The sequence below is a fragment of the Haemaphysalis longicornis genome, unplaced genomic scaffold (genome assembly GCF_048455015.1).
Source record: "Haemaphysalis longicornis isolate Haplotype H1 unplaced genomic scaffold, Haemaphysalis longicornis Haplotype H1 scaffold_3, whole genome shotgun sequence".
In the NCBI taxonomy this organism is placed as follows: domain Eukaryota; kingdom Metazoa; phylum Arthropoda; class Arachnida; order Ixodida; family Ixodidae; genus Haemaphysalis; species Haemaphysalis longicornis.
In genome coordinates this window covers 229,623,502-229,646,305 of record NW_027526335.1, presented here as the reverse complement: position 1 = coordinate 229,646,305, position 22,804 = coordinate 229,623,502, and the positions used below count along the sequence as shown (strand labels likewise).

The following is a 22,804-nucleotide window of genomic DNA, read 5'->3' as shown; positions in this document are numbered from 1 at the left end:
TGCAGATCATACCAGCACTTTTAAGCATGTGCGGCGAAGGAATCTGCTTACCGTTCTCACGTAGTCATTCATTTACCAAGCAATGCGCACAGTATGCGTGGTGAGATCACAACTGAGCGGCACGTTTTCGTCGCTGCTGTAAGGTCTGTTTTCTTTGCACACAATGTCTTGTACATGTCACGTCGCAATTATTTCGTAATGAATAACAGCGTACTTTCTCGGCAACAGTTGGATCATTCTTGGCGTTAGCTGGCTGCGTACGAGCGTTCGGTGGTGATGGTAGCAACTACCTAGCCGCGGTGGTGTCGGCGGGAACAAGGGAGTCGCTGATTTCTTTCCCAGATTATTCGGTCTGTAGACAACTTTTGTCTGTAATTTGTGTCAAACCCGCGATGAGGGAGTACACGGTGACTACAACAATAAGCTGCGGTCACACAAGCACAGGAAATGTGTTCTAGCAGACGACAACATAACCCGGCGTCCTATAAGTGACGTCACTTGTAAGTGGCGCCACGGTATGTCCTCGAGGCCAATACAATGAAACATAAAAGAGAACTGGCACATTCCCGCCCCCCGCAAGATCAGTTCACGGGCTAATCCCGGAGTATGTCCATTTCTTTTTTTCCTTGATGCCATCTAAGCTGTGCTGACACAGGTAACCTAACAAAGGAAGCTGAGTGAGTTGGCAAGTGTTCGGGGCCCTTTCATGCTCGCGCAGACGAATCAAACAGCGGGCTGTTTGACCGATATACACACGTTTCCAACGGTATCTTTTAGAATTGCTTTGGTTTGGGCGAGTTGGTTTTCCCATATCGACTTGAGATATCAGCTTGAACAAAAAAATGATAGGACTTAGGAAGGAAACACGTGTTTCCTTCCTAAGTCCTATCGTTTTTTTGTTCAAGCTGAAATTTCAAGTCGGTATCTTTTAGACCACCTCCACGCGGCAGGCCGCATACTTATGAGTGTGCATAATAGAACAAAGGCCGTACGATGAGCATGGCATGGCCTATTGACAGCCGCGCTGGAACAGATGCACTGGAAAAGAGTTTTAAGCATGTGTCAGTGCAAGAAGAGAGGGTTAGAGAACCGGCGCATTCTTTGTTGGCGGAGTTGAACGTCCGAGGCCTCTCCTCTGTCGCAAAAAGTTCTAGAGGGCTTCAACTCAAAATTTTATTTTCTGTTAAAACGCACAATCGCCATATGCCTTTTCATGTTATTGAGTGCCTTTTCATATGCCTTTTCATGTTACAGCGCCATCTTTCAGCCTTAGTCAATCGAAACTCGCTTGGCGTAATTCTGAGACTGTTGTTCAATTCTTTAAAAATGATTATCCCGGCACTTGTTATTGTTTCAGTGTTGATATTGAAGTCTTACTGCCGCATGATAAACTTATGGAGAGTGAAACTGTGCATAACTGGAGAAAATAACGTAATGCTCTTAAGAAAAAATGTGCCTTGTCGGTGGAAAGCTCTTTTTGAATTGCTGTCCTACCTTGGGTCTACCATTGTAGGGTGGCAGAATGAACTTTTGTGCAAAGGTCGGGAGTCTGCATGAGCGCGAGGTTTTCTTCCTTTCTTTGTGAAATGTTGCTTAGATTGGATCGGTTATTCAGCGAATATAACATGGATTGCATAAACGTGCATTCCGATACGTCGATGACTATCTAGTTCTTTCGGGGAGGCACAATTACCACAGAGTGTGTTGACATCCCAAAAACTTTGAAGGAGTGCGACTTTGGACTGAATTTCACTTCGAGCTTTCTATGGACTATGGTCTGCAGTTTCTTACCTATGGTTATGTTTTTCTGATCACCACATTGCTTGGTGGTTCTCGCCTACGTTGTCGTGTGGATGCCATCCCCTTTTCCATAAAATCTCTATTTCATTTCAACACCGTAACCAAAAGACACGCGAAATCGTGGAGGCAGCTCATATTACGAAAAGGGTGACGCCCTCAATGTCGGTATAGCCTTGAAGTCATCTAATGTTGCTTAAAAGAACGGCAGCTTGTGTCTGGCCTAAGGTATGCAGTTTCTTGGAAGGAAATTTTGACATCCACCTGAATGCAGCCATACGGCTACAAAGGAAAGCTTTACAGCTTCCTCAGAAACTTCGAAGATGAAGAATAATTCGTCCTGGTCCAGGATCCGAACCCGGGACCACCGCTATGCAGAAACTAGCTCCACCTTGGGTATTTCCTCTAAATCTGGTCAATTATGCAGTTTCTTAATTGTGTGTTCTCTTTCTTCGTGTGTATATCTTTGTATTGTTTTCAATAAAAGTTTACTTGATGGTAGAGCTCTGTGCCGCTCTATTTGTTCCTCCTGGTTGTTTCTTCGCGCTTCGTTTCACCATGACACAGGCGACCCCGTGCACGTTTTATTTCGTTACTGAGATTGCTCATGCACTATGCGCATTGATTAAATTGAAATTCTTCGACGAAAACAATTGCCTCGCAAATGTACTGTCGAGCCACTAGCTGTCGACAAGAGTGGTGATACCAGCATCATCGTAGCATCCATGGCATCAGCGGAAAACACATGGAATTACTCCGGCATTATCCTGAACACTGACCTCACAGGAATACGGAATGTGGCGCTTGTACCTACATTTTACAAAAGTATCGTATTTATGTGTACTTTGTCAGTAAATTCAGTTGATTATCATCAGTGTGTCTGTTCTCCACTAACTATGTGTGGTTTTTTACCCTGAGGGTGAAATTTTCAGTCAACTGTGGCGGAGTGCTCACCGCTCCTTTCTGGTGAAGCAAATAAGCTCCACTGCGAAACAATTTGATTATGATGTGTAACGCCACGACGCTACACAGACAATGAGGCGCACCGTAGTGGATGGCTACGGATTAATTTTGACCACCTGTGGATGCTTAACATGCGCCGAAAACTCGACCACCGGGTGCTCTCGCTTTTCGCCTCCATCAGAAAAGCGGCCGCTGTGACCGGGATTCCAGCCTTGTCACTGCAACGGAAAACTACCGGGTTGTTGTGAATATGTTCAAAACGTTTCAATAACAAACAGAATAATAAAGCATATCCGATTCTCCTTCAAACAAAACGGCCTTTTCAATAACTTCGATAAAATATGTTCTAAGAGTTTCGACGTTTTCAAATCATATACATGGTTGCTTCACTTAAAGTGGGTACATAAATGATTCCGGTGTGCAAAAAAAAGATGTGGATCAGATTATTGTCGGCGCAAGCAGGCAAGCGTGCAGCCACGACAAGAAGGGAAGCAGTGGCTGCAGCGAATGCGTAGGGATACACACCTCTCGGTCTGGTCCCTCAAGGCGGCCCATAAGGAGGCGGAGGTTGTCGATGCCAAAGGTCCACTCGTGCGTAACAAAGAACTCCAGGATGCCCATGGCACGGTGGATGCGCTTGTAGATGTCTTGCAGCCTGCACAAGGGGGAGGGGAGAGGGAGGCAGGAGGTCCATATGCACCACTTGCTACGCCCCCTTCGCGCAGGTCATTGAAAACGGAAGAAATGCAGCTGGTACAGTCAACTCCAATATGATACTGAGAATTGGACCACGGGTCGATTGCCTGCAGAGTTCTACAAACTGTTTCGGTACAGCCAGAAAAATGGACTTAACAAAAATGACTATCCATTCCCCAAGCATTCGTTACAGCTGACTAAACCGTACGTATGCGGACGCGTAAATGTGTGTCTTTGGTCGGAATGAGAAAGGGCGGGTGGATGCTCACATGGGCTTGTATCCCCCGAGACGTGCCACTGAGTCTGCTATGAAGGCCGGCAGGTTGTGGTCGAGCTGCACGGCGACAGAGTGCCAGAAGCGGGTGGTCTTGAAGCTCCCGCCCGGGTAGCGGAACACCTCGCTGCTCGGGTACTTGAGCACCAGCGGCTTCGAGTAGTCGAAGATCTGCTGCCACGTCAGCCGCCGCATGGAGCCCGAGGTGCAGTTGACCACAAAGGGCCCCGCAGGCTGCTCCTTCCAGACGTGCCACGCAGACGCCAACATCATGTTGGCCACCATGTCCACAGGGTAGATGTCCGCCGAGTTGTTGGGCCGCAGGTACATGGTGCGCAGAACGCCCTTGCCCGTCTGCACCGCCACGATCAGGGGCACACATGCAAGGCTACAGCACTTGCAATAGAATGTCTCGACCGAAACAATTGTGTGAGGTACAGCGCGGGAATTGAGGTAGCGACTGGCGCCGCAAAAACCTTGAGGCAAATGCGCAACTAGTGCCAGAGGCGGAGATAGCTGCGCGTCATCTGCTACTGTTCCTCCCACTTCAAAACAGAGCGTCATGGGTGCAGTGCTTTTGCACAAGAGCGAGAGTCGAAGTGCAAGGAATCGTAACAAACAACGGGCAGCTATCTCCGCCTCTGGCACTGATTGCGCATGCGCCTCAAGGTTTTTGCGGCTCCAGTCGTGGCACTCCGCGGAGCGCGGCTCCATGTTAGTTCTAACAGTGGCCGCGCCTTCAAAACTGCTGCAACATCGGTGCTAGTCGTCAGGCGCAGCTAACAGGGATCCACAGAGCCAAGCACACGCGACGAGAATGTCACCACGCGTTTCCTTACGTGGCTTCCCATTTTGAGGCTTTTCTTCCTCGTGCACTTTTGAGCCATCGCCATATATGCACAAAATTGGCAGTAAAGAAGCATACAATGACCATGGCCGGATGAGAATTTCTAGCTAATACCATATCCAAGTATAGTAAGTGACACTTCCGCCGAGATTACTTACAGCAATAATGAAGCCAGCTGGTCCATTGAAGTTATCCACCCAGCCCTGCAATAAATTTGAAACGAAAAATCAAGGATCCTTCCTATTAAGCGAGAAAGGTGGTTGAACCGTGAAGCTTCCTCTGCGCTAAATTAAGCAAGTGGGCGTTTGTGATTGATTTAGTTACACTGAATTTATTTAGAAGTTCAAATAGCAGGGGGAAAGACGAAGTCCAAAACAGGAACTGCTTCGACCGTGTTAGAATGGCGTAATCATATAGGCGTCGGCTTGGTAGGGACCACATTCGGTTCCTAACACAGGAAGAGTTGTTTTTTGTTTTATTATGATCATGGGCCCTCTCATTCTGTAAAATTGGCTTTCGAGCAGTGCGTTTTGGGTAAGACACGGGCTTCAGTGAGAACACAAAAAAAAAGCTTCGCTTCCAATGCTTACCACCGAACAGTGATTCACCGAATTCAGTCGAGAACATTTCAGGCTACAGTTTGAAACATGCCATTGTGATGACGAAACAATCAAAGACCAGCAACGGACGCAGCCACAAGGTCCCTCGAGGACGCGATCGGTCTTATTCTTTGATGCATATTGCGCAACCAGCAGATGCTTGTCCAATTTGCAAAACAGTCGTGTTTTCTATTTGCACCATGACACCGGGCTGTGTTTCCTGCCTATTTTCCTGCCCTACTATATTTAGGGAACCTTGCACTCACGCGGAAGACTTGAATGGCAAAGCTGTTGTAGGTTAACACTGATGGACACAAAGTTGAGTTTTAGCGTCGTTGTGGTATCGTGGTTGAAGTCGAAGGCATGGTATTTTAATGAACTTATGTTGAGCTAGTAGGAGTGAGCTCGTCGCTTTGGTCGACGTCTTGGTACGCCATTCTGCAAGCGCGGCCTCTTGCTCGGCCGTGCAAACTATCCGCAGCAGGGCCATGTGGAGTCAGTGAGCCACTACAGTAGCTTCAACATTGAAGTCGCGGCCCTTCTGCGGTACGGGGCGCATGCGCACGATGACACGAGAACGAACGAACGAAGGGCGTACGCTATGACATGTCTTCCTCGTTCTGACCAAGCGTTGCCAACGCGATACCGCGATACGACGAACGCTCGAGTTTTTTTGTGGCCAATGTTGGCCAATCCACTCCCGAAGTGGGTATGTTCGGCTTGACGAACGTGCACTCGGGGCACGCGGAGAACGCCGAAGTTTTTTTTTCTTTCGGCCAATATTGGTGAACCTCCCCAAGTAGGTATGCTAAGCTTGAACGTGCGCTCGAGGAACGTGTGTATGAGCGTGGGGCCTTTTCTTGGAATTTTTAACTGCAGACACCATACACAAACGATTTTCTCAACAGTTTCGCTGTTAAAACAGTACTGCTCTCAGGGGCAGTACATTCACGGCGCAGTCGTGTACAGATATAGGCTAACTTGTTTTAACTCTTCAGCGTGTGTTTGTAGGCTCATGCAGCGAGCATATTTGTACCTTCACACCATGCAATGGTGGATGACATTTTCTGCACATAGAGTAGCACTACTTTTTCTTAACTGCAGAGAAACAACGATGTATATGGTGTTACCACTGAATGAAGTTAGGATACACCCGATTTTTACAAACTACGATCTTTCTGACAATTTGTTTCGCTGGCATTACCTGCACAGAATATTGCTACTCAGCTTGACTGAGCTGCTAAGGTGGCACTTCACATAGATGGCTTTAGGTGCTGCTGTGCATGAACACGTATGGGAAGGTTTTGACGTGCCATGCAATTTACCTAGTTACTCTGTAATAGCTGCATCATGAGCCCGTCTGCCCCAGGCTCGCCACACAGAGCAAGGACGTGTTAACCTTTCTCCGCAGCTCTCGACCAGCTGTCCGCAGCTCTAGATAGTCGTGCCTGTTTCATAGAAGTTTACGTCAAGTTGTGTTAAAGGGAAAGACAACCACTTTTTCTGGAGCGCATGTCACCTAGCTGATATAAAAGCCAGCGCTAACGAACTGGGTATTTTAAAAAAACAAGGGGAGGTAATTTCAATTTTGCACTAAAATTCCTGACGCCTGAAAGGTGGCACCATGTAGTGTCTAAGCGTGACACTACCTTACGTGTCCGAACAATTCCGTGGATTTCAGCACGTGATTCGAAAACCGCATGAAGGAATAGGAAAGGTTGCACATAATTGTTTTAGCCGGGGATACCTTCTTAGCTGCCTGTTAATCTCACGTGCAGTTAAAACTATGTTGCTGCTCTGATGACTCATGGTTGCCAGAAATCGTTTTGACGGGAGACGTATGGCATGTAGACCTAAGAATGCCGATATCAAAACTTCTAGGGCGCTACAGGAAAGCCGTTTCGGGTTAAGGTGTTTTAAGTGGTGCCCTTTAATTTGGGATAAAGAAAATATAATCGACAAAAATCGGTTGCCTGTCCCTTTAAGACCGATCTTCTGTTCTGCATGTTACGTAGTGTTTTTTTTCTGTTTGGGGCCTTGCTCATGGTCGAAATGCGTTTAAATGAGTGCTACAATAAAGCACGTCGATTGGAACTTGTGCAAGAGGGTGGAGGCCATGATATAGCTCATGCTGGCCACTAAGTAACCGCAATGCTTTGGCTCTGCAAGTGGGCATAGCAACAGCAAGTCTCAAGCAGGGTTACTCATGCACCTGTTGCAAAAATGCCTATACACCCCCAGTATGAAAAACCGGTCTGCAGTTGGCCTCCTGTGCAGGCAGGAAACACGGGCAAGCATAGGGGACGTCGAAAAGCCTGTCAGCTGTCGGCAGAAAGTTGGAGCACTCAAATACTTGCGGCTGCTGCCTGAAGTAAGATTAAAGGGGTAAATATAAGAAAATGACCAAATTTAATATTACCTAATCCGAGAAGGAAGTTGTATTAAAAAGCAGGTGTTGAGCAAAATTCCGTTTTCGTCCGCTAGATGGCATGCCCGTTGATTTGCCCCTTCGATTCAACAAAGCAGGAATGCTCGTGCCATCCGGATTCTGAAACGTAGTTGTTCAACTGGTGCATATTGAAAAACTGAGCAAGACAGCGCTGCAGCGTGTTTGTTGACTTTCCTGACACACTCATATGCGAGGGAAGGAAAAGATTGGGGCCATGGACTGACCGGGAAGGGTTCTCGGATGCTGCAGGTGACGATGGAGGGTCGCAGGATGACTACAGGCAGGTCGGTGGCCTCGTGCACAAGCAGGCTCTCCGCCAGGGCCTTGGTGTAGTGGTACGTGGTCGGACGACCACCCATCACCTGGCTCTGTATTTTCTCCTGAAGCTCTTCTTCCAGCCACCTGGAAAGAACGGGCGAGCTCTGCTGTGAGACGAACGCACAGTGTGCACAGTGCATTCATCAGGCCGCAAAGCTCCGCTCAGATTTTAGGGTGCATACTTTTGGCGGTCATCTCTGGGCTGAGCCGCGTTGTCGACGTAACCGAGTGAACGATGGCAAGACGCACGAGTGAAACAAATAGGCACGTGCGGAAGCGAGCCAATCTTTGCTTTCCACAGCACGAAGTCCTAGCTAGGCTAGGTGCAGTGAGGTGCCAAAGACATTGTGGACACTGCGGACGAACGAAAAACATCCCCCTCGCGAGGGGCACGATCAAATGCAGAGCATTTCCGCGGGGGGTGCGCCTGCAAGTCGTATGGGTTACGTATTGGTTGTTGTTGTTGTAATTGTTGTCTTCCAGCGTAGACATTGTCGATGAAGTCGATGGTGAAACGTGCCGTGAACCCACTGCCGCGGCTATGACGCAATGTGGAGCGGGTATGACGCAACGTGGCGTGGCTATGACGCAACACAATCCAACATAATCCACTCTAATCCAATCCAATCCAAATCCAAATCCAAACCAATCCAAGCCAATCCAATGCCCCTCGCGAGAGAGTGTTATAGCGCCGAAATCGCGCCACCACACGAACGCGTGATGTTGACGTCACGATCACGCCACAGAAGTTAGCGACCGGAGCGCGCGCGAACGACATATGTGGTTTAAGCGCGAACCGACCGCGGCGAGAGAGCGCGATGCGAGCGCCCCCACCTGTTCTTGCGCGCGAACCGACTTGCTCAGCGCGAACCCAACGCGGCGAGAGAGGGTGTTGCGAGCGGAGAGAAGGCGAGGAGGACGCGGGGGAGAGGGCGCACCTGTGGCAGACGGTTGAATGAGTCAAGGATATAAGGTGCGTTCGTAACGTTCCATTCTGTGTCGGCTTTGTGGCGCAGTGGGTACAGCACCATGTACCTTGCGTTCCGCCCGCAGAGTCGTGGGATCGAAACCTGGCGCCGGTATGTATTATTTTTTTATATAGTGTAGGGGGAGCGGTGCGGACTACGGACGTCAACGCGGGTGACATCGTGAGTTACTGAAATCCTCTGCATTTAAAAGCGAGCGATGAAAGAAAGCAACAGAGAAGAGTGTCGCGGATTTGGGAGGGGAGGGCGGTTCGCCGTGGCGGCGCGGGCCAACGTCCTCCGAAAGTGTGCGGTGGGGGAGACGAGGGGGCAGTATGCTGTGCCCGCACGAGCGCTCGATGGCGCGACGATTTGCGAAAACGTGATGAGGGCGTGCGCAAGACTATGATGTGCGTTCGCTTAAGACGCAGTTCGCGGTCCCTTCCTGAGGCGCACTTCGCGACGCCGATGCAGAGGCTGATCATCGCTGCCGTGGAGAGAACCCAAGAGTGAGTGCCGCCATAGCGCGCTGCTGCGGCGCCCAAATATCGCATTAGGGATTATCGTTATCGCCAGCCAATCTTTTTCGGGCATGATCATTTCTCTGCAGTGCAGCAAAAAGTCAGCAACAAACACCTGTTCATGTTGACAGTGGCTACAGCATAAGCCCCGTGTACATGGACGCGACGGGGGCGGGGTGAGTTGAGTGGCGGGTTCAGCTTACCTCGACGCGTCCGAGTTTATATGAACCCCGTCCAAAGAATCGAGGTGAGGGGAGCGGCGGGGTTCCCGGAAAAGGGCCTACCGTATTTTTACGATTCTAACGCGCACCCTCTTTTGAAAAAAGGTAGCTTAATATTTGTGTGCACGTTACAATCGGGCTCAAAACCGAAATAGGATTTAAAGCGACCGGCAGCATTGCCATGCGCAACGAACACGAAGTACCCGCAAAATCCAACTCAATCTAATAAAAACAATCAGTCAACACCACGTGAGTGAATTTCGGCGCACTGATTCCTCAATGGCATGCCGCATACCCTGGTCAGCTGTCGCATGTTTTTTTTTTGTGCTTCTGCTTATCCCCTAACGCTTAGAATTATGAATATCAAGGCACTTGAAATCGCAAGCAACTTCAGTCTTCCCCGCTATAGCATTATTTCCAGCAGCAGCTGGATAAGCAACCTTGTGAAGCACAATTCATTTTTGGCTTCCAGAGCTGCATGCCAAATAAAATAAAAAGGTACGTGGGTCATGTCTTTTCCATCTGCGCAGTACCGTCAGTGTCACTTTTTTTTCGAATTTTCCTGCACGAAGTTACCCGCGCGTTACGATTGGGGGCGCGTTAGAACCGCGCAAATACGGTATTCTGCTCCCCGCGGCCCGCTGACTCAGCCCGACGAGCGAGCTAACCCACCCCCTGCCTCCGAGTTGACTGGACTCGCCGCGACGGCTCTCTGACCCACCCCGTCCGCTTATACATGGGGGTGTCGAGTCCAAAAAACCTGTTTATTTCGACTCAACGCGCCCTCGTCGGGTCAATGTAAACGGGGCTATAGATTTAGTTTTATGTTCAAGCTTAGTTTTATTATGCATGTTGCTACACTCCTACAGGTGCTAGAGAACTCCTACAGGTGCTAGAGAAAATTTTGTCACGTGAGTATATAGTGACTGTTGGATAAATAGAGGAACTGAGATTAAGAGGTACATAGAAGATGATCATGGTTTGTCTCCACCGTATCTCGTCATCTCAATAGTGCCATCCGGCCGCATACGACTGCATCTAATGTAACAAGGGGACCTGCACAACAAGGTACCGCCCCTGTTGGCTCATGCTCACCCCCTACTCTTCTTTTTACTATTTATCTGTCTTTTCTCCATTCCCCTTCCTGCAGAGTACCATGTCGACATACGCATGTTGGCAAACCTCTCTGCCTTTCTTTCTTTAATAAAGAGCTCTCTCTCTCTCTCGTGGTTTTTGATCTGAGTTTCATTCGATTGCGAGACTATTGCGGCTGTATTAGCCGAGTTAAGTTGGTTTCGCTAGTGTTGAATCTGCCCGAGTTACGACGTTCTATTGAGAAGAACACGCCTAGACCTAGCGGAGTCCCGTTACGCCTAACGTCGACTACAGCCACCGCGCCGGCCGGCATGGCCTCGGCCGTGGAGACCAACGCTCTCCATCCACGGAGGACTGCCTCAACGGACGCCAAGAAGCGGAAACATCAGGTAGATGACGATGAAGCGGCTTATGCGACCTGCGAAAGTGACAACGACGACGACGACCAAGAAAATTGGACAACGAAGCGTTCTCGGCCGTCTCGCCGAGCTCCACCGAAGCGATCGGCCACTGCTACTGAACGACTCACGAAAGAAAGGTATTTAGTTCTCCGCCCTCGAGGGCAGAAGTCGATGAAAGATATTTTTTGCAAAGTTCTCAGTGACGTGCTCGCTCCAAACTCTCGCCGCAAACCGACTTGAGCGCGTACGTTTCAACCAGACTCGATGTGAGGAGTAACGCCATAACCGTTACCCTTGATGACAAGATACATGCTGAACGAGTAAGTCAGCTTACTCATGTTCAACTGAATGGCTATCCTTTCGAAATTGAAGCCCAGCTACTTCATCCCCGAGGCACTTCCCGCGGTGTTATCCAGGTTGATCCCGGCGACACGGACGACGAGCTCAAACAACATCTAACCTGTGAAACTGCTACCATATTGGATGTTAAGCGAATTGGACGTAATCATTTCGCCCTTGTGATTTTTGACACCCCTCATGCGCCAAAAATAGTGAGAAATTGCAAGGAACTGTGCAAAGTGGCGCCGTACATTCCCCGAACACTGGTGTGCTGCAGATGCCACGGTGTTGGAGACCTGCAACGCCACTGCCCCAATGAGGGCATGTGCAAGACCTGCAGAAGGACCCACGCCGAGGGTGCTTGTGTGCCCTCAGCTACATTCTGCACGTTGTGCAAAGAGGTTCGTCCTCTCGCCACTGACCTGAAGTGCCCAGAACGGGAACGAAGACTGCAGCGTGACAAGGAACGAGTCGCAAGGAAGTCACGCAGCCATTTCCGCAAGCGCACCATAAACACACAACTGAACGACCTCAACAAATTTCCCCCGTTGCCTTCACCCGCAACTGCTGATACTGCCGTCAGAGGCATCAGCCCCGGCCCGGTCAGGACCGTTAGCATCAAACCGCCGCCTCGTGGTAACCAACCTGACATAGGTGCCACAAAGAACGACAGGATCAAGTCAAAGAAGAAGAAAGCAACATCGGCTGAGTTTCGTCAGCGCATACAGGACCTCCAGCGTGAACTCGACTGCCTCAAGTTAGAACTACGAGACAATGAAGAAGCTGAAGAGGAAGAGGCATGCCAACGGCAACGCCAGGCTGAAGAGCAGCGGCGGTGCAGGCAAACACTGCTAGCAGAGCGGCGGCGTCCGTCCCAGTCACCGGCGTCCATAAGGCTATCCGCACCCGTAACTCAAGTGGCCCCAGATGCTTCTGGCATCAAGAGTGAATTCGAGGAGAGAGTGATTACAACACTACGCACGCAACTACCCACATTGATGGCTGAGTATTGCTAGCTCACTCCACTGACCCCGCCAATAGGCCCTGCTTCCACAGCCTCTTCCGTACGGCTTCGAATAATATCCAAATTAATAAATAAATAAACCTGAACCGGAGGAGCTACGCATTCATACAGACTGCTCATGGGACCCCGAGGCCCGGATCGCAGCTATGGCAGCGAGAAGACAGGACGGTGCCCACCACTCAGAAGGGTTCCTTCTAGAAGAGACCCCCTCAACCACAGAACTCGAATTCCGAGCCATTCACCTTAGCCCCCTTTGGGTGCTTGAATTCTTGTCTACGATGGCACCAAGCAAGTACGACAGATCAGGGTTTTAACGGACAGCGCTAGGGCACTCCAAATCCTTGCTGGACCCCCACGAGTGACCTCCACGGAACATGCCATAAAGCAGAGTTGCCGCGAACTACAACGGAACAATATTGATGTCAAGGTCCTCTGGGTGCCCGGACACTGGCAACACGGGCAAGGAGACTGCGCACAAGCTAGCCAGTAAGGCTTGCTCTTCCTACCACTCGCCGCTTGAGCTCATTCCTCTCAAAGCCCTCAGTCATAGCTCTGAAGAGAAGCGAAGACGATTGATTGATTGATTGTAGGGTTTAACGCGCCGACGCAACGCAGGCGTGAGGCGCGCCGTAGTGGAGGGCTCCGGATTAATTTTGACCACCTGGGGATCTTTAACGTGCGCCGAAATCTCGTACAGATGGGCGTTTTTGCTTTTCGCCTCCATCAGAAAAGCGGCCGCCGCGGCCGGGAATCGAACCCGCGACCTCGTGCTCAGCAGCGCAACGCCTTAGCCACTGAGCCACCGCGGCGGGTAGAAGCGAAGACGGAACAAGCTTCAAAGGTGCCAAGAGCTCCTGACCCACGTACCACCCCTTGAGGATCCCCTACCTAAGGGTCTTGCACCCAAGTGTTCGTGGTAAAAGCACGAAGTGGCTCTGCTATCACGGAGGACGTGGTGGCAAGATGGAACCACGCACAGAAGTACTCCAAGCAGCCAAACCCGCCACCCTCCTTGCCAGCCCAGTGTAGTGCGTGCTTGGCCGCCCAGCCGGCCAACATGCGTCACGTGGTGTGGGACTGTGAAGGACGCACGTGACAAACATCGCCCGTCATCCGCATCTACATACGAGGACTGGATCCGGCCAACACGTGACCACAAGAGAATTCTACTCTCGCTGTCGACATTTGCGTGTGAAGCCTCCATAGTGCGACGCACGGAACCCCCTTCCCTTTTTCCCCTCCCACCGCAACAGGCCTAGTGCCGTCCTATTCATAATAAATTTTACAACTTCTCTCCAACACTTCACGTGTGTGTCCTTTAGTCTCGCGGCTTCCGGTGCCAATCCTTTCCGAGTATTGACGTCTAGTTTGCGTGGGAATGGGAAAGGAGTTTGGGACAAGGGGTGGGGAAATTGCCTAATGAGCTCCACCTGTGGAGGGCTGTACGGCCTCTAAATGGTCAGAACTTAATTTTGTCTCCTCTTTTTCATGGGTTCCGCCCCCTTTGTGGGCGGGTTTTTCTTAATAAAATCAAAGTTTTGGGGAGTATCAGGGGCTGCTGAGCGGATAGCGAGTAGTCCGCTAGCTAACTTGTCATGCCTCGTAAACTGCAGCTGTAAATGAATTTTAAACAGTCGTATGGTAGACTGTCGTCGGCTATGTGCCTCTGGTCATCGTGCAGTCTTCAACATCTTTCATCCATCGACCGATCCTCCTCTAGGGTCCAGAGAGGCGGGAATCCTAACTGGAGTATTGAAAGTATGAACGCTGCTTGAATACTGCTAACAAAGACGGCAATCCAATTTTCGTTGCACCCTTCTTCGACAAAGATGTACATGCTTGTAAAACATACAGCCTTTTTACATGTTACCGACTTTCACCCTCTACTTTTATAACGTCTACCTTTGAGTTTCTCCACCTGTCTTTTGTTGGGTTTGTTCCTGTATAAAGTCAGGCAAGTCACACTTAAAATAAAGGTGTTACTACGTTGTCCCTTCAACTTTGTGTGTCCTTTGATCCTCTGGCGCTTATTTTTGCCTAATGCCAGTTTGGTAGCACCACTAGCTTGCATCGAAGGTGTCCAAATGCATCTATGTTGCAAAGACCACTTTGCATGTCCATTACTAAGAGCACAACACATGTCCCAAGCATATCCCCCCTGTAGCTATTAGTGACTCACGGATTGATGATAGCTTTTTGTCATTGCATCTGGCAACTCAGAAACTTGTGTTTGATGCAGCATCCAAAAGCCACAAAGGCATATCCATGCAAAGTGCAAGTTGGCTTCCTTCGGAGCATACTTCGCTCCTCTTTGAAGCGGCCGAAGCAAAAAATGCCCGTTAATCCAACTGCTCACCTGTCACCAGTAAGAAATTTCTAAAAAAAGAAAGGAAAACGAAAGGAAAAGTTGCTCACTCTGACACATCGATGACCTTCTGGTAGGGCACTTGTTCTGGGTAGACGATCTCATCTACGTGGCTTCTGTTACAGAAGCAGTAGGCGGTGGAGACATGCACAAATGCCTGCAACAAGAAGAGAACCACCAAAGTGCGACACTGCCCGGGAAACTGCACACTCTCGGAAGGCACTTTTATTCAGTGCACGTCCATCACCACGCGGGGTCTCCTGGGCTGTTTGCAACCAACTCAACAGTTTTTGGAGAAATCCACTCGTTTGACGACTGTGGTGTGCTGAAATAATCCCTCGATTTCAAGCGAGAGATGGTGCGAAAAAACGAAAATATGTGTGTTTTGGAAGTTCTAATTTGGGAAGTTCGGTATAAATATCGAAGCCTCACTAAACTACAATTTATATTTGTCCTCTAATCCTATCACTAATCTATCATTTTTTTAGCTTGACTTGGAAAATCCTGTTTTTTCGACGCATAAACCTAAATCCGCCCCCATTCACACTAAATGTTTAGCCTACATATTTGTTAGAGCTATTTGAAGCTGTGTATACGTCCATAACATGGGATCTGCACTTAAAAAAAATATCTACATGCTAGAAATCATTCGAAGAAAAGCAGTTTTTATTTTTAGCAACTATTGGCGCAACACTTCTCTTTGGAAACTAACGTCTGAAAACAAAACTCAATCCCGAGAAGCTAGAAGACTTCGACTGCTCCCCATTCTTTTGTATATCAATGACATTATAAACTGATAAACTCAAGAAGCACAAACACATGCACGCACATTTACTTCAGCCTATTTTCAGTATTTTTTTGAAAATTGGCGGAAGGAAATGTGCTTGCAAGTGTTTTGTCCTAATAAGTAAGCACAGAGGTTAAAACGGCGCATTGAGACGTTAAAATAAGGTGTAAGCATACGGATTTAAGATTTAAAACAAGCTTAGGCGTAGTTTTTTCCACGCATACAATTTGTGGAGCCATGTGAGAAATGTTCTTCCAAGCACTTCAGTACAGCATTTGTCACTGAGGATCAACTGACAATCAACTTTGAGTTGATTGACCAGCTTTAAATTTATATATATATATATATATATATATATATATATATATATATATATATATATATATATATATATATATATATATATATATATATATATATATATATATATATATATATATATTGTAAGTACAAGCGTCATCGTTGCTTCAAAGCTGTTACTGGAATGGTCAATCGCAACTAGCAGCTCATCAGTGTGTCACATGCGAGCACCACACCATCTTCTCCATCTATCATCGTCGCGCCTTCACCATTGACGGTGACATGTTTTAGTGGCGCCCCCTGGCACTGACGTCAGCTTAAGGACTCGCCCCGCGGTCGTCTGCTACACCCGCGCCACTGTCGTCCGCTTGTGAGGGGCAGCAGTGCTTGCGGTTGAAATCACACGTTTTCGTGCTTTACTGCATTAAAACGCGTATCTGCCGGAATTACGTTATTTTTCCAGCCTCCGACGCCTCTGAATAATTTCAAGCTGTATCCCGCACCAGTTCGCAACACACGAGGATAACGAAACCAACTTTCTTCAGAGCATCGGTCAGATGATCATATGTAACACGTCTTTTCTAGCTCATTTGCGAGGTTCAGTGCTCCGAGCTCCTCAGTAAGTATTCGAAATGCGTAGGCTTCCCTAAATTACTTTTAAGATGCTCTAATGAAAACTCCAGAGTCCAATGCTAGCCATCAAGCAGAGGACTCCTACACACCCATCGCACAGCAGGAAATAAAACGGCTGTCTTCTATTCTTTCGTTATTGTTGTCTTGTATTAGACGAATGTTTTCTTATGTGCACAAAGCATTAATTTTTCTCACCTTCACAAACGTCTTATTACAAGGTTTGGGGATGTTTGGTTCGATATGAAAGTTCGTGTTCGGGTAAATATTTTCTTCAGTCTATAAAGCACACAGTACCTTCTTCAGAAATTGGCTTTCGTTATGGTTACGTACAAGAAGGTGGATATCCGCAGCCTGCGTTTTTTATTCACATATGCAAGTGCAATCAAAAGGTTTGTGCAACGCCACCGTGAAACCGCGCAGACGTTGACGGTTGTCCAGAGGCGGCTTTTGTGCCCCGAATTTCTAGCGTAACCATCGTTACCATAACGAACTGAATCTCAACCCGAAAATTTATGACATGTTTGCGCTGTTGAAGGCTTGATATACTTGCTAACGAACGCAATAAATAGTATACATGCCGGTTATCAGTACCGCATATCAGTATAACAAGAATCGAAACCGATTAATATGTCCAAGCAGCTCTTTATTGTTATCGAACCCCTTCGGGCGTAAAGAACAAATCCTGGCCTACTCGGGATGACGTTCCATGAGTTAAAGAAAATTACTCTCTCTTGACCTGCACTCAGGAGCCCGCCCACAAACCAGCTCTATTTGAATGTTAAATGAAGTTTTCTCCTCCTCCGCCTTCTTTCCCCTCTTGAGTGGAGTTCTACTCCAACGCCTTCCTGGATATTGGGAAGATATTGCCGTGGAGAATGTACCGAACCATCCCTCCAGGTCGAAACAAACAGTGTTACTGTATGTTTGCCGCACACATGAGTCGTTTTGCTCAATAAGCTTCCATACTGCTTAGAAGTCTGGTATAAAACCAGCATGCGCCTATACACACAGTAGGTTATTTGGAGCTCAACCTACATTTTTTGCGCCTGATAGTGCACGTCGGCATAATTTCGTGCCATTATGCATGGCAACGTAAAGCGATGTGATACAATACCTTCGAGCGTTCGGCAAAGTTGCAGACTGTTTTACCACCTAGATTACCGGGAATCGCAATGCGTTCTGCGAAAGCCGACAGCCCCGAAGCCATGGAATTTGTTTTTGGTCTAGCATTTTCGCTGTTGCCGTTTATTAGACTGGCTGTTCCGATTGTTCGAAAGACTGCTGAAAACAGGAGCTGACACCTAGCTCCCACTCTTCGCGCTCCGCACAGGACCGGCTTCGCAAGAAAGTGCGACTCCGGGAATGTTTCTTCCTGAGCGGTATCGAAAACTACACTCTAACTCATGCCTTGAGCTAGTGTACGCGATTTTAAGTCTTTTATCATGATAAAAAGGAGCGCAGAGGTAAAATCTGGTGCAGACAAGCATCAGAAATGAACCGAGAGGAAAGAAACAGCAGGGAGAGCGAGTCTGAGTGAAGCAGACGACAAATGCGAGAATCCCTGAGCCGACGTCACGGAGACGCGTTTCGCAGCGCCGCCCGTGGTCGCGCTCACCGCCAATAATCGCGTTTTGCAACGGCTTCCCGGCAAGGCTGCGTCGTCATTAAACGCGTCCTTCAAGTCTCCCGTGTCTGAGTTTTGCAATATGAGCATATTTATGCAAAAATGATGGTGTGTTGCCAACTGCTATTCCTGCTTGAGGAAGCGAGTCTGGACTGAAGTATTTGCAATAAACAAATACATGGGCAGGTTCCAGTAAGAGAAAACTCATCACGTAATTGCGGATAGATGAAGAGATCATATTCATAATCTGTTATATAATTACTATTTGGGCTGCTTCGCTACTACAGCTAAAACACTTCCTAGTGTGGAAGTAAGGACAATTTTCAAAAACAATTAGCTGTTGTACATTCATGTGGCCAAAGTATGTAGCACACCCCTCAAAGCTAACCACTGATGTAGTGTCGGGCAGTTCTAGCAGTATCTGCGAAGGTTTGAGAAGACCTGAGCTCGAATGCTGAAACTTTCTTATTATAAACCAAAATACCACACTTTGGTAGTACAAACGACTTGTTCTATTGACCAATGAGTTTCGAAGGAAATGGGCGTGTGCAACCAGCTCAGCATCCATTTTTGAATCACACTTCAAGCTATGCACTTTAACAGCTACACACCATCTGTTAGGAGAACTGTTCCATGAAATTAAGACCGGGGTGTTGTCAGACTTATGAGTAAGCCTGGCTCCCCAAAGACCAGACTTTCGCAATAAAGTACAGCTACACAGTCTAAAACACTGGGAGGCGTAGAAACAGTACTCACAGCTATGGACTTGAGTTTATGGCACAGTTCCACGACTCTTCTCGTTCCCAACACGTTGATGTCGATGGCTTTCCTGCAGCACACCGACGTAGGACAGATAAGCTATGGCACTCCGACAGACCAAGCAGTCTGGAATTAACCACGTGGCGCGTCTACCAACGGCGCCCTCCTCACCTGAGTGGTTCGTCGAAGCGCACCGACGCCGCCGAGTGGTACACGACGGAGACATTATCAACCAGCGTGTCTAGGTCTTCCTTGCTGAGGCCCAGTCCCGGCTGCAGGATGTCCCCGGTCACCGGGATCACCTTGTTCAGCACCGAGGGGCTCTCCAGCCGCAGCTTCCCAAACACCTGCGCGGCACAGAGGAGGAGAGGAGGCATGAATAGGGCGCGCCACGGCGGTAACCGCTGGGTACAGGGCATACACCCCACAAGACAAACGCGTCCTAGTCGTCCGCACGGGCAGTTTTGTGCTTCTGCCGCCACTGTGCGAGTACCATGCACATCTTTCAGGAGAAGGAACTACCTGAGCTCAAGGCAGGAATCGGCAAAGCGTACCTTAATTAAAAACGCCTCCGAAGACGGGAAAGTCGCAACAGAGGCTGCCATTTAAGTCTGGGAAATTCGCCTGCGGTACCACTTGTACACAGCCCTTACGGTGCACTGTCAGCCTATCCTGGGACCAATCATTTCCAAGCAACACTCGAGGTGTTCCACTTTTGGTAGGGGCATCAGGGAAACCTTGGTTAACTACTTTCCTCAATCCAGTTGCCACAGCGAGTGTGCTACCCAAAATCATGCACCTGTCCACCTAACGACGACGATGGTTGAACTCTGAGTACAACGCGTACAACGGCATCAGTAAGGTCACTAAAAATTGATTTAAAAGGCCTCAAGCGCTGCAGTAAGGCGTTCTGTATAACACGTGGTTTCTGTTACAAGAGGAATTCCCAGCCGGAACCACATAACAGACGCGAATGCGGATATGCCAGACCCCACGCAGCAAGCCACACCACGCCGTCCCATGTAGCAGCTTGTACTCACTATGTCTATCTTAGCTTTAATAAACCCATATGACCAAGCAGTACGACTAAAGTAGCGTGTTAAATACGCGAATCCACAACAAAAGATTCCCTTGGTCTTCAAGGTCACAGGACAACACTAACCCTGCTTTATTTGCATAATATACCTCCCTTTCTACACAAATCAAGACCCAGAAAACCTCAAAACTGAATTCAGAAAGCTCACCCAAGCAATTCCGAAAACCAGCAAGAGGGAAAGGAGGCGGCTTGAACGTCCTCCGTGATGCCGAGTTTATGACGCCGAAAAATTCACCCACCTCCTCAGCTATGACAATTTTGTCCCATTCGCTTTTGCGTCCTTGAACAACCTGAATAAGACCATTTCTCTAAGGCTGAATGAATTAATTTCAACCTAAGCAACCTCCATTCCAGAATCAGACGGAAAACGATGCTTCGTTTATAAATACGTAACGATAGCTGGCACGAATCTTGTTTCTATCCCGTTTCTGTGTGACGCCACAGATGACTCCGCCCATCATGAAGAGGGACCAAGTTCAAGCTTAGTAGAGACTACCTGCGCGATTTCCCAGCATGGGGGCTGATTTAGCCGACTGCATTTAGCCGACTGCAACAGTAATCAGAGTTTTGCAACTAGTGTGTCATATTTTTTTAAAACAAACAAAATAAGAAAAGGGGTAATAGCTCGCGTGTTCGCTTGCACAAGTCTTCTGGTGGTACTTACAACTAGCAAGCAAAACACTGGACCGAAATCAAAACAGACCGATATCGAAGCTAGCAAATCTTGCCAACAATTTCCCTCTAGGGAACTGCTTAAAATCTTGAAGAGCTGAAGTTCATACCTTTTCAAAACACGTTTTTTGAGGAGATTGCTCCGCATACATATATTTTGCATTCACACGTGCCTCCTTTTATCTTTAGGGAAACTGCTCAGACAAATTCACCAATATGGCGCTTCTCCATTCAATATTCGTGGTGTCACAAAGTGTACTGCGGGAAAGTAATGGTATGGCGGTATCTGTTTTCTCGCCTCTGTAGCTATCTACACTGATGAGGAATTTCGGTGCAGCGACAGACATATTTGCATTCAATACATTAATCTACTGACAGGCTAACTCCTTTTAAACATTTGTGACCCTTTGAGGCCAAACCAATAAAATTTATTTCAGAGTTTGAATATATACCGTTTGGTCAGGAAGCGTGGTGACCATGCAGATCTAAGTTGAAAGAGGTTGGTAGGTTGCGCATACAGCTTCCTTATTGTCAGCAGGTTGCCAAAACGTTCTTTAGCTAACAGTGCCACCAAATTGGTAAGGTGCATTTCAGTGGCTGGTGCCGTAAAGTTAATGCACGCAGCCGCAACTGACGCCTGGCATGGTAATTGAAATGTCTCCCCCACTCAATGGTGCAGAAAAGTAGCAAGAGGAGTATTGGTGACTCACCGGGCAGTCGAGCATCTCCTTGAGCCGCTCATTCGGGTCGGCCCCATCTTTTGCCCGCAGAAGAACATACACAGCCTTGAGGCTGCTGCACGATCGCAGAAGCTTTTCGATGAGGATCTGCACAGAGCCGTCACCATAATCACTCCCACATCCCCTACATTGGCTTCAACTACTCCTTCCTGCTGAAGGAGCATCTTTTCTTCCTTCCTTTAATTAACGAGAACTGGGTTGTCCCGTCTGCATTGTCGTGGACGCACTGGCGTAAGAGCACCTCTGAAATAGTCGCACTGGCGCGAGCGCACACAGACCATTGTGTACTTTAAATAGCAGTTGCCGATAACTTTTTCTGCCAAACTTGCACGAATTCCATGTCTCCACGCATCACATCACTGATTTTGCAAATTATGATGATGATTTTAGGTTTAATGGCGCAAGGCCGACAAAGGCAAAGAGCGCCATGACAATGATGAAAGAGATGATAAAGATTTGTAAAGGAGGCACTAGTTTAAAAAAACTTTGCTCAGGGGGTTGGTGTATAGGGCCATAATTAAAGCATAGTGAGTATACTAAGATAAATGGTGTATAGGTTCATATTAAAACAGTGAGTGCAAGCACCTAAGGTGTAAAGTCTCAGGTTCCACCACTGTTTTAAAACACATAATGAACACAGGTGAGGTTATGGTCTATATGATATGTATTTTAAAAAGTCTACATCTGCTAGGTAACTAAAAACTTTTTTGTATGGGAACATTGGATGGTCTGATAAAAATAGAGAAGGGTGCAAGGGAATGTTATATGTGTAAGCTTCATTAAAATGACGTTTCCTTTCAATGATGCACATGTCACACTCAATAAACATATGAAGGACAGAAAGCTGACCCCCACATCGATGGCACTGTGGCTTGTTTGCGTCTGTTAAAAGGTATGAGTGTGTGATGTGTGTGTGGCTAATTCTAAGTCTGCATAAGGCCACTTCTATTGATCTAGCATGTTTCTCAGAGGGAGGTTTTTCAATTTTAGGTTTAATGACATGTAATTTGTTGCTTATTTCTTTATCCCACTGTTGTTGCCAGTGCTCTCGCAGCTTCCTTCTCACATAAGGTTTGAGGTCTTCATATAGAACCAGCTTAATATCTATGCTTTCACGAAGGGCAGCAGCTGCAGAACTTTGGTCAGCGGCTAATTTTTTTTTTTTTTGCAAATTATCCAAGAGAAAAACTAAGAAAACCCCCTTGAAGTGACGCTTTTTTGTGGTTAGTTTTGAAATATTCTTGCGAATTATTTCCGTTGTTTTTCTCTTCACACCCCTTTTTTGCATGTGCTCCCCACCTCCTTCCTGAAACGAAATT

The 22,804-nt window shown here is 47.8% G+C and overlaps 1 protein-coding gene across 3 annotated transcripts in view; it reads right to left on the bottom strand.

The window, feature by feature from the left end:
• The window catches only part of LOC144176032 (putative fatty acyl-CoA reductase CG5065), a 70,438-nt gene that overhangs the window by 10,744 nt on the left and 36,890 nt on the right, over positions 1-22,804 (bottom strand). For all 3 annotated transcript variants that reach the window (XM_077705139.1, XM_077705138.1, XM_077705140.1), the window contains exons 3-10: positions 21,456-21,572; positions 19,149-19,324; positions 18,975-19,047; positions 14,925-15,031; positions 7,850-8,027; positions 4,736-4,780; positions 3,726-4,084; positions 3,286-3,415 (exon numbers count right to left, since the gene is read on the bottom strand). In XM_077705139.1, the coding sequence (XP_077561265.1) occupies positions 3,286-3,415; positions 3,726-4,084; positions 4,736-4,780; positions 7,850-8,027; positions 14,925-15,031; positions 18,975-19,047; positions 19,149-19,324; positions 21,456-21,572 (1,185 nt within the window). The remainder of the gene's footprint in view (positions 1-3,285; positions 3,416-3,725; positions 4,085-4,735; positions 4,781-7,849; positions 8,028-14,924; positions 15,032-18,974; positions 19,048-19,148; positions 19,325-21,455; positions 21,573-22,804) is intronic.